The sequence below is a fragment of the Elgaria multicarinata genome, chromosome 8 (assembly GCF_023053635.1).
Source record: "Elgaria multicarinata webbii isolate HBS135686 ecotype San Diego chromosome 8, rElgMul1.1.pri, whole genome shotgun sequence".
NCBI lineage: Eukaryota > Metazoa > Chordata > Lepidosauria > Squamata > Anguidae > Elgaria > Elgaria multicarinata.
This window is the reverse complement of record NC_086178.1, coordinates 56,890,388-56,902,489: the sequence shown is the minus strand read 5'-3', so window position 1 is coordinate 56,902,489 and position 12,102 is coordinate 56,890,388. Positions and strand designations below refer to the sequence as shown.

Below are 12,102 nucleotides of genomic sequence, written 5' to 3'. Positions count from 1 at the left end.
TTATCTTGTACACCACTCCAAAAAATTTCAATGGGGAGCAGTATATAAATATTCTAAATAAATAAATAAATAAAAAGTTCAATCATCAGGGCTGCTTAATTTCTCTGTATATGAATAACCCAGCCCTGAGTATAACCCCATGTGTTTTAGTGACTCTTATCAACATTCCCACAGAACATGAGTGCTTCTCCAGTAGCTTCCAGTACAGTACAACTTCAGACAATGCAGAGAATCCCTTTTCATTTTGCACTACCAGCAAAAGAGGCTGCCTGAAACAGAACCAAACTGTGAGCCTCAAGTCTACCTTGTTTTTCTTTAAGTGTTGGCAGGGGACTAAATTGCAGTACTATTTGCTGAACAAATCTCACATAGAAAATACATACAAAGATGGCATTGATGTGAAATAGTAATCTAGAATCACAATACTTGGAATCACAATACCCTAAGGACAAGTGCTATAGTGTGGTTCTCCCTGTTACAACAGAGGACAGATTTCTCCCCTTCCATAATGCTTGGAGCTAATTGGAAGACTCCAGCTATCTCCCAACTATACAGAGATTTTCTGAAATTAATCTCAGAATTGGTACATGTACTCCTTGTTCTTGCCGCAGCGTTGTTTCTCCCATTCACTGGATTTCCCCCCTTTAGCAAGGACATGCACATGAGCAATCATCTGCATTAACACATCAAACTGGGGGTGGGGCGCATGAGATCATATCAACATTCCTCGGCAGCTTCCATTTTATCAAATCTTTCAAATAACCAATTTGCTAACACTAATCTAGTTCTCTATTCTAAGCCTTCTCTGACTTGCTTCGCCTGAGCAAAGCACTGTATTTTGTACTGAAGAAAATGCAATTCCTTCCAGGTTGTAATTGCAATGTGGAATGTGGTTGTACAAGTGGCACCAATTGGATACAGTCTGTGACATAGTTAGTGGTGAGTGACAGAACTCCTCCTGTGCTCAATCACATTCCATTAGTTGCAGTTAAGTCGCTTTGAGTGTGTGTAGCTCCCCACTGCACAATTCATGTGCAGAAAATCAAACAGTGGATTAAAAACGGGTGAACAGCAGAATAGCTACCACCCCCACATACCAAAAGAGTACAATTTTTAATATGCTTACATCTATCTACTATATGAAGATTAGATATCATATTACTGTTGCCTAAGAGATGCTTGCAAGAGTATTGTACAATGTCTACAATATGGCAGTGGCAAGCTTTGGGTGAACATGCTAAAAAACCTTCAGTTTCTAATATTAAAAAGTGAACGAAATCTCAGTTTAGGAATATTTCAAATAGAGGTCTGCACAGGCACAGAACCCTTATGTCTGAGGCATAGAGCTCACTAAGAAGAATAGGCTTAAAATCAGTGATGTCTAAGAACAGTTTCCAGTAAAATAGAGGATGGAGTGCTTAATTTGGTACAATTTCAAAATCTTTCCATCTCTTTATCTAATCCATATAGAGCCCAAAGTGTTCCACAAATTAAAAACTTTCCTTTTCTAGACTTTATGGTGGCAGGTGTGGGGGAGGGAGGGAAAGAAAAACCCTACCAAATTCAACAAAACCTAAACATAATTCAACAAACATGCTTCCTCTCTCTGTGCATAATTAATTTCATTTAGGCAAATGAGATTTTTGGGTAATAAAACTGGTGATACTTTGGCACAGAGTTATAGACTTCTTGTATACTTGTAAAATAAGCAGCTTTACAATAAAGAAAACCCAAATTAAACATGAGATGTCCATATATTCCAATACAATTTTTAAATGACCTCTTTGTTACCTTGATAATGGACTAATGGCAATAGACCAGACCCGGTCTTCAGTCTGTATTGTATGAAGACACTGCCCAGTTCTGCCTGGTGACAGCGACCAAACCTGGAAAGAGAACGGAAGAGATGCAGAGAAGACAAATTACACACAATAAAAGGTAAAAGATTGAGGTGTTAAGATCAGCTGTGTTTAAAATAATCCCATCCACCCCCATGACATCATTTGGATACAATCTGAAGTGATCAGAGCAAGCCTAAACCACCTCCCACCCCACCCCAACATTTTGATTAAAAGCTTTCTGGGCAAATACTTTATTCACAGCAATTAAATGATAGAAGAGATTAGTACAGTGTCTGTCCAAATCAGTCCCAGTTCAGGTTCTGATGGCAGAGGATGACCATCTGACATGTATCTGCTCAAATTATCTTCAGAGTCTGCATGTTAGAATAAATTGATATTTTATCTCATCATTATATTCTATGGTTCTTTGTGTGGGCAAATGCTTAGAACTCTCTTCTCCAGTTTTCTCAAAACAATAGAAATGCATGGAGAATCCTGTGCAGTGTCCCCTTCTCTACTAACTGTTAAAACATGCACAAACCCCTTAATGCAGATTCATAGTACTTATTCTACCACAATACATGTTGTTTATTAGCAGCCTGAAGTGACTTGTTTATGAAGTTATGAGCTTTCAGACATCTGTTACTCATGTAGGGAAAAAGCTTAAGCTTGTGTTCCTGAAAACCTTTTGGATCCCAGCCCTTCTACCTTCCATCCCTCCAAATGAACCAAACTGCCATTCTCGAATCCTACAGTTCAAAGCCTCTGGCTCCCTCCCCAACTATCCCCCAATGTCTTAAGGGAATTCAAAGTTGGAAGTGTTGTATTTGTTTGTTTGTTGATAATGCTCAGGATTGCAGGCTATTCAGTGTCAGTGGGGAATTTGGCACCTAGTGTCAGCAAAAGCAGCAGAAAAGCTGAGCTCTTTTAATGCACCCCTATCTCATACAGGTTAAAAATATTGCTGGGAGCATGCTATCTGGTGCCTATCAATGAGGAATGTGCATTAGCAGCTACTCAAAGCTCAGTCCTAATCAACACTCACTATCCCTCCAAAGCACCCAATGCACTTACAGCTCCCATTAGAGACCTACTAGGGATTCCCTTCCAGCTAGGAGTCAACACAAGGAAAATGTCACTTGGTAAAAATAAAAGCAATTCTCTGCTCATAAGGATCAGTCTGAAAGAGTGTTAGGTGAGCCAGATTCCATTTCTGCTTAAAAACAACAACAGTGAACACAATTAAAGCAGAATTCCCTTTGACTTTGAGGAGTTTGCTTTCAAGGTCATGAGATGCCTTCAAATCTCCCAGACACATGCAGCCATCACAAAATCCTGCACTCATGGTTTAAATCCAGGAACTTAGCTATCTAAGTAAAAGTTGTGTTTACTTATAAGAACACTTCTCTAAAGCAGCAAAATCCCATCACATGCAATGAGAAATAGAATAAAGCTCCAATCTTAAACACACCTCCTTTGATATAAGCTACACTGAACTTAATGAGGAATGTTTCTGTTAGAGGAATAGGCAATTATAAACATCTTTGTAATTGCCAATAGAAATGCAAAACTGTTTTTGGAAGAATACATAAGCTTCCAAGTTAGACTGAACTGTTTGTCCAGAAATAGAGAAGTTGATTCTCACCTATATAAACACAGCAGCTGCTTCTCCAGATAACTTATCTATTTCACAGATCCTGGAGCTGGGACAAGAAAGTGGGAGGAGAAAGCAATTGGAAAGTGCTGTAGGGAGCATCTAGTCCAATCCCCACCACCCTCTCAATGCTAACCCAGCGGCAGAAAATCCTGAGCCTAACGCATCCTAACAAAAGTTTACACAGCTTAATCTTCACCCATAATGATACAAATTACATAGGGCACACTATAAGAGCTCCAGCATTTTATTGTTCTGCAGTTAGAAACTAAATGTATATTGCTGCAACTTTTAAAATTAATATGTATTACACTACAATCTTAATTTGGAGAAAAAACGCTCACTTAAATCTCTACCTGCTTTCCTCTGAAGGAGGAATAAACAAGTCATCTTTAAGAACACTTATCCAGAATCCAGATATTTCCTGCTGAATGAATCCACTGTAATTGTGATTACTCTCTTTGAGATGTGCTTCTCCTGCCCTTATTGGGCTTAACTCCACCACCTTCAGTATAAGACATTTGCTTATACAGGCCACTGTGAACAAACGATCACAGGTCACCTTTCTGTGCCAGGGTTCCAAACACCTGATCTCACTGCCTTTACCTCAAGCCAGAAGATGATGTTTCAAGCCTTTTTCTTTGCCCACATGAATTATGTTAATTGGTGGAGGCCAGATGAACTACAATCTGCTCCAGAAACTGCCATCAATGACGACCTATTGAAGGTCACAAGGAGCAAGCATATAGTCATCAGAATGAGACTTCTAGACTTCTTAAAGTAAGGTGTGTCTTTTATTCTGCTGTGTTCATGGTCTCCTGCAGAAATGTGATGAGCTGCTGTCATCAAATGGCCACTGCATGGCAACCAGAACTAACCATTACATCCACAGCTTGCATGTATAGCACTTTCTGAAATACTGGAAGGAACATAGATTTCCTTTTTGTAACAAAAATATGTGGGGTGATGGAGAATTTATTTATTTAGAAAATTATTGTTTGCATTTCTCAACGGATTAAAAGCAATCTACAAATGAATAATGCAGCAAATACAAACAGTATAAATAGGCGATTTTGACTTTTAGACAACTTTGAAATTCTTCTGCTAATATACAGTGCCTCTTTTCCGTGCATTTTTTACTTTCAAAGACTCTGCTACAAGTTTCATTTGCTGTTGCTTAGTATCTCCAGAGATTCAAATTCCAGCCCTGAAAATGTCACCAGGAGAACTCATGGTTTAACAATGATAATAAATGTAATGGGAAACTTCATCACTTCTCCAGGTCAATTACAGCAGGTTAATGTAATACATCTTTTGTAAAATGCTCCTCAAATGCACTCTTTGGTCAGTGACTCATAAGGTATCTGTCAGAACAGATATGTTCTACTTGCTGATTTTTGCAAACACAAGGCTCTGCTACTTGAGGACAGCAGCCTTAAAGATATTCCTGCTCCAAATCTTAAATCAAAATAAGGGAGGGCTGCAGGACAAAATATGGAAGAAACTAGTACAATTCACTGAATTTAGACTACTCCTGGCCATCATCCCAAACAATTCACAAGGCCCTTCCATTCCAAGTGTGATAGCAGGAGGTTAAAAATACCACATCCTTTCTGCTATATGTTATCCCTGGTTGCCTGAGTCCCCCAGTCCCAAAATTAAAGCTCATGAAAAGGAAGCTGTTGCTCCACTATCCCACAACACTGCCAGCACAACTGAGAGGTGTGCATTATATAACCACTTTATATAACCACATGGAAGGTCAGCACTCCTTCTCTGAGCTGAAAACCCCATGAGCTGAGAAGTCGGGGAGAGCCTTGCATTTCCCTATGCCACCCTAGGGAAATATGCCCCACACAGTGAACACTATGGCTCTAAGCTAAGATACATATTATTTTAGCCTTTCCACATACAAATTAAATCATAGACAACTATGAGCATTGACCCTCTCCTTCAACTATTCTCTTAGCATTATGTGGATAGTTTACTGTTTTACTCTGTACAGCAGAGTACTGTACACCTTGTACATTGATGGTGCTATATAAATAAATAAATAAATAAATAAAATAATAATAATAATAATAATAATAATAATAATAATAATAATAATAATAAATAGTTATGGCCAGGTTAGCTCTGTCATTAAATGCTGAAAGCACCACTCTTCACTTGTGGAAAGAGGTAGCTGAGAGACTGTTCACTGAGTATTGCAAACAATTAAGACAGATGTGCAATATCAATCATGAGCAGCCAAGGCTGAGGCTCAGAGTTTCTTGGACTTCAGAGCCCACACTAGGCTGGCATGGTCCTGACCACTGCTTCCTATCCATTCCAATCCATAAAAGCATTGTAATCCACCGTTGTTGTTGTTGTTGTTATTGTAAAAGCTGCCTTAAAATTCTAATTGCTTGAGGAATGGAGAAGAGCTCACAACATGGTTGAAGTTCTGACAACACATAGAGCTAAGGCTGACCATAACAGTTAGGGAAGTGCAGGAAAGTAGCAAGCCTGAATGCTATGTTATCCAAATGTGCTGCACCTCTGGTGTTTGAGGCATTCCAGTAACAGCAAACCATGTAGAATCTTACAAGGAAGAGGGAAGGAGTAGCTATACAAATGCTCAGCCCTCCATTGATTCCTCGCCCACACTCTTTGCAGTTGAAGAACTAATGAACAGCCATGTCCAGAAGCCTTAATGGACAATGCTATCAGGACTCTGTACTTTGATTTTGGTATATCTTAAAACTATCTAATATCACATCTATACCACAACAGAAATGTAGTTACTCTGCTTTGGGCAGGTGGTTCCGTGATAGATGTTTTGAGATATTTGGGATTGGTTTGTATAAGACAGAGTTTAAATAATCAAGAATTTAGCAGAAATGTATTCAAATGGGTTTTATTTTGTTGTGTTTTAATTTTAATACAAAGTGAGGAACAAGAACATCACCCTTCTTGTCCCTCTTCCAGCTTTCTTTGCACATGCAAACCCTTGTTAAGCATAGAAGTAAAGCAAGTCATATGAGTTCACCTTTGCTGTCCTGTCCCGGGAACCGCTCACAACGATGCCTCCTTGGCAGTCTACGCAGTTCACTTCCTGTTCATGCCCCAAGAACTTGAAGCTGAAGGAGCCATTCAGTTTATGGAGGACAATATTGCCATCTCTGGAAAATAAAAATCCAAGTGTGAAGGTGCATCTCCTGAGAACAATGTCACATTACACTCTGGCATATGGCATGGAAACTAGTCCCAACAAGCCACCCAGTCTTCTATACCATGAGCCAATTTACGGAATTCCACTTCAGATTATTCTAGATGGCAGTCAATAAAGATGTGCAAGACAGATTTGAAGGAGGAGGGGGAAAGCAGGGGCAAAAGAGCCAGGAAATAAGAAACTATCTTATACTGAGTAAGACCATAGATCCATCTAACCCAGTACTGTTGGCACTGACTGGCAGCAGCTCTCCATGGTTTCAGGAAGAAATGCAGAATTCTTTTGCCTGTATAAATTATGCAAACTGAGTAAAATGTGCAAAATCATTTATTTTGCATAATTCATTGGACACTGTTTGCTGTTTTGAATAATTATTCTAGTTTTGATCATAATGGGAAGAGGGAAAGAGATATGCAGGGTACAGGAGCTCTATCGCCAGCCACTAGAAATATGTTTCCGCCAGCTCTCTGGCCTCTGAGATTTCAGCAGGCATTGTCTCACACCATCAAACATTTCCGTGCAGCCATTATTTTTATTCTGTTTTTATTTTTATTTTATCTTGTACACTGCTCCGAAATTTTCAATGGGGAGCAGTATATAAATATTATAAATAAATAAATAAATAAGGTGTAGAAACTGCCACACTGTGTAAAAAATGAAAGCTTTGATTCACAAGAAATCCAATATCACTTTCTCTCTCTCTCTCTCTCTCTCTCTCTCTCTCTCTCTCTCTCTCTCACACACACACACACACACACACACACACACACACACGTACATCTGGAGAATGATTTGCAAAGTGATCCTCAAGCAGGGTTCCTCTAAAATAAAAGTAAATCACACGATGTGGGAGGCTCTGGAAACCAGTACTTCCAGCTCTTGTTCAAGTGCTCCTATAAACCAATGTTAGATGCTCAACCAGCATCCCTCTCCTCCCCTTTTTCTCCAACAAAGAGCTTACCCTCCTCCACTGACAATATGGCCATTAGCAAGCACAAAGCGGCACACGTCCTCCTGGTGGCCAGAGAAGACTGCCTGAGGACAGTGTTGCATGCTGGTGCCATTGGGATGGAGCCAATAAACCTGAATGTCTTCTGCCTGAGATAGGTAGAGGTAGTCACCATCTAGCTGCATCCAGGGCAGTAAACTGGAGGGGAAAATATTTTAAATTTTAGAAACATTTTGCATGTTTTCATACATTAATCTGCATTTTTAAAAAAAGAAAAAGAAAAGAAAGAAAATGTATATTTAAATACTGATTTTTAAACCTACTGGCACAAAATATGCATTTGTAAAAGTATTATCTCTCAAAATATGCATTCTTAAACATATGCGTTTTATACACAGTTCTGTTTTTTGTTTGTTTGCTTTGAGCTGCAAAATTTGGAGAAGTGCAAAATCTGAAGGAGAAGTGCATTCTAAACCATACATTAATCTAGGAGGAGCAGATTAGGTCAGGTCATTGTGAAATGAAGACCAAATGAAATACTCAAGCATATCTCGTTGAAGACTATATTGGCAATTAAAAAACATCCTAAATTAACACTCTAGATTGTTCTAAAACTTCCGGTCTTGCTAGGTGTGTTATTAATGCTGACTGAACCACAACATAATGGCAGGAAAATTTTGCTGATTGGCATATTTAATAATAATAATAAAAAAATTATTTCTTGCCCATCTCTCTCTTTGGATCGAGGCAGGGAACAACATTAGTACAACAAATCTTAAAAATTCTTGGTTTCACATTCATCTGGGTAGGCCTGCCGGAAAAGGCTAGTCTTTAAAAGCAGTCTTAAATTCAGAGAAAGAGTTAAGTTAATAAAACTCCTCCAGCAGGCCATTCCACAGTCTGGGGGCAACAGAAGAAAAGGTCCTCTGGGTAACAATTGTCAGTCTAGTTTTGACTAACTAGTAAGTTCTCCTCAGAGGACCTGAGTGTGTGAGGAAGACTGTATGGGTAGCTTGGACCCAAACCATGTAAGGCTTTTTTACTTTAAACCACATATTAAACCACACTTTTTACTTTAAAACACATATTTTGGGTGGGTGGGAATGTACCCCCCCCCCCAGTGCAGATGCGGAAGTAAACAAAACTCAAATAAATATATTTGGAAAAATATTGTGATAGGAAGTGATCTGTGTAATGGCAGACACTGCTAAAGGGAAATTGGAAGTCTTTTACAAATTAGAATTAGAGTTAAATGGGGAACAATAAACTAATGCAACAGAGAAAACAAGAGCAATCGCAAAAAGTAGAAAAATAAGAAATAAAATACAATTCTTAAAATCATAAAAAATGGTCGAGGCTTTTGGGTGGCTGGGTGGTGGCAGCTCATCGCTAGAGGTTTCACAGGTAATATCCAATAGCTATTCCTGAGGATTCATTTGCTAGCTGAGAGGGAAAATATCCCATTTTTTTCAGCCACAAAATATTGCTGTCTGAGTACTAAGACAATGCAATCTTCTCCAAACATACGCACTACCTTGAAGAAAGATCTCAACTTGCTTGAAACAAAATGAATAACAACTATGTATTCGTTGTATGAAAAAACCAGGATATAGAAAATCCCTTAATCCTTTTGGAACCAAGAGGGAAGAGAAGCAATTTCTCAACAACCTTTAATCACTCCTGTTGAAAGCCAGCTGATCCACCGCTTTCTGCTTGTACATATTCTGCAATTTAAACTCAGAACTGTCATATAAGAAATGAGAATAAGACTTCAATGGGAATGTGGACAGGAAGAATATTAACAGAGACAGAGTCTTGCAAGACTGACAGATGTTAACAGGGTGCAGACAAGGCAGCATCACCAGCTATCCAATCTCACAAAGTCCAAAGTTAGTGTAAACTAACAGTTATTAGAGCTCAACAGAGACCAAGAATGGGATAGAAAGACAATTCTGGCTGCAGATACTGGGGAAAGAGAAGGAGCCACTTGCTTGCGTTTCCATCTGAGGAGCGAGATTCTCCGACAGCGCCCATGCCTCCAGTTCTGAGAAACCTTGACCCTCTCTTTCACTGGAACACCAGCTGCTCTACAGAGAAAAATACACAGGGAAAAGTCAGGGCCAGATAGAACTCCATGAGAATGTTGACATGACTCAAAGGAATCAGACAACTCCATTACCACCCCAAGTTTGAACGAAGAGGGGAGATAGGACTTGTCACCCAATGTTATCTCCTTTACAAAACTTGATCACCTGTCCTAGCACCTGCAGCCCTGTCACATATCCTAGGGTGCTTCCAGAAGGAGGACTCCATGCACTGCCAATCATTACACTTCTGCTTAAAGCTAAAAGTAGAATTCTCATTGACTGTCCACGTTTCAGAAGGCCTAGCACTTTTTTGAGTATGTAAAACTTGCTACGTTCCATTCACAAATTGAAAGTGAGGGTTATGCAGTGGGTGTCTCAGCACCACTTAAGCATCCTGTTTGTTTGAGGGTGGTGGTGGTTTTGATTTTTTTAAAAAAAAAACAGCGCCTGCATCTCAGGACAAGTGGTTTGTAGCCTTACTTCAGAGTAAACATGGGTACAATTGGGGCTGTAAATCATAAGTTTTGTGGTCAGTTTCACAACCTAATTGGATACATGCTGGCTTGCTTTTTCTAGTAAATTTCAAACTCAGCCCTTGATTTTTCTGGTAACTTTCACCACCTTGATTTCTAAGCCACAGCCAACCCTTCCTTTCCATTTCAAAGCATGTGGCTTGCAATGAATCCTTGGAAAGTCAGCAAGATGATACCAGCCCAAAGCACTACACAGGGAGAAAAACATGAATTTCATTTTTGAACTCAAGAAGAAATATTGACAGAGAGCCTAAGGAAGTTTTATTTTAATCAACACTACCAGCAGAGTGGCTAAACTCCAAATTTAGCACCCGGCGGACTGATAAAACAAAGAAAGAGAATCCCCTAAGAGCTCTACATGAATGAAACCTACTTTAAATAGGCATGTGCAACAGTGGGAGGAACAAAACTGCAGGAATGCTTTTGTCCTAGCTCCGTGCATTCCAGCACCAAGCTCATGGGCACCGACCCTTCAAATGCACGGCAGGTTACAGCACTAAAGCTATTGTGGCTGTTTATTATTAACACAAATTTGGAAGGGGCTTTTGTTCTCATGGAACTAGAAAGGTGAGTTCAGACTAGTTAGCTAGTGCCCACTTCAAGGGCATAGCCTAAGCAGGTGTAGCTGCATTTATTTACGTTCCATCTCTGATTACCTTTTCTTATTCTGATTACCTTTCATGCCCCTATCCTATCCACTGTTAAAATTCTAATTGTAAGCTACTTGTGGCAGAGACTACTTTTCCTCACATTGCTACTCTATCATAAAGCACTAATGTACATTTGATGGTGCTATATAAACAACTCCATTGTTGCCTGCAGCACCAATCGTAAGTGGCTTCGCCATGATATACTTCGCACTGCCGTTGCAATTTTTCCCTCCCAATAACTTAGCCAAAACACCTGAGATTTGCCATCATAAAGTTGGCCTTTCAGGAGGAAATAAAAGACCAGAGTATCAGAGGTAACTTTAACATCCATCTCGCCAAGATTTCTAGACTAGCAAAACTAGATAGGTACTAATCTAGGCCAATTCTACCATAGATGCGGGTTAATTTAGATGGAAATCCAATCTGTTAAAACTTTTATGATCTATTTCTCCCTCAAAGTATAAACACTAGTAGTAAAGCATTCTACTCCTAACAGGAGACCACTCTAGCTTGCTTACAGAGGCCTCTACCCAATACACAGCTACATGCACCTAAGTCCCAACCAAATCCATGCACCTTACTTTAACTTGGACTGTGGCCAGAGTCTGGTTACCTCCAAAAGAACAAATAGATACAAACTGTCTTCCCATGACATCACCTTACATTTCCTCTCACACTGGAAATGCAAGACTATATAGCTAGCTCTGTCTCTCACAAATCACAGGAGCATAGTAAACTAACCCTTATGGATAGCAGGGGAAACATGAACTAGGTTCTGCTTCCAAACAAGAAAAAAAGAAGTCTGCAATTGGAGATTTGCTAGCAATTCCATCCATCAAACACAAGACTGAATAGAAGATGTCTCGTTCTCCATTAGCTGCGGGAACTAACAAAGAAGAAAGCTCTTTTCATGCATCAGTGGACAGAACTCAAAAACTATGAGGCACAGAACAGATTTAAAACAATGGACAGAGAAACACAGTAAGGTGCAGCTTTTAAACAGTTTCTTTTCCTATCCAATAAACTGTGCTAGAACAAATGAAACTGGAGGGATATTAATCACTGGCCACTGGTGGACTTGAAGTTCCGTGCTACTCAAGCCAAATAGTTGCCTTAGGGCAGCTTCTCACATAACCAGATTTTGTTCAATATTAATTTTTCAATACAGCATTTT

At 39.4% G+C, this 12,102-nt stretch overlaps 1 protein-coding gene across 2 annotated transcripts in view; it reads right to left on the bottom strand.

Annotated features, from left to right (window-relative positions):
• FBXW4 (F-box and WD repeat domain containing 4) overlaps window positions 1-12,102 on the bottom strand; it is an 81,809-nt gene that overhangs the window by 54,953 nt on the left and 14,754 nt on the right. Inside the window, exons 2-5 of one of the 2 annotated variants that reach the window (XM_063132539.1) lie at window positions 9,650-9,745; window positions 7,671-7,856; window positions 6,527-6,659; window positions 1,792-1,886 (exon numbers count right to left, since the gene is read on the bottom strand). In XM_063132539.1, the coding sequence (XP_062988609.1) occupies window positions 1,792-1,886; window positions 6,527-6,659; window positions 7,671-7,856; window positions 9,650-9,745 (510 nt within the window). The remainder of the gene's footprint in view (window positions 1-1,791; window positions 1,887-6,526; window positions 6,660-7,670; window positions 7,857-9,649; window positions 9,746-12,102) is intronic. The other variant, XM_063132540.1, reaches the window with a different exon arrangement.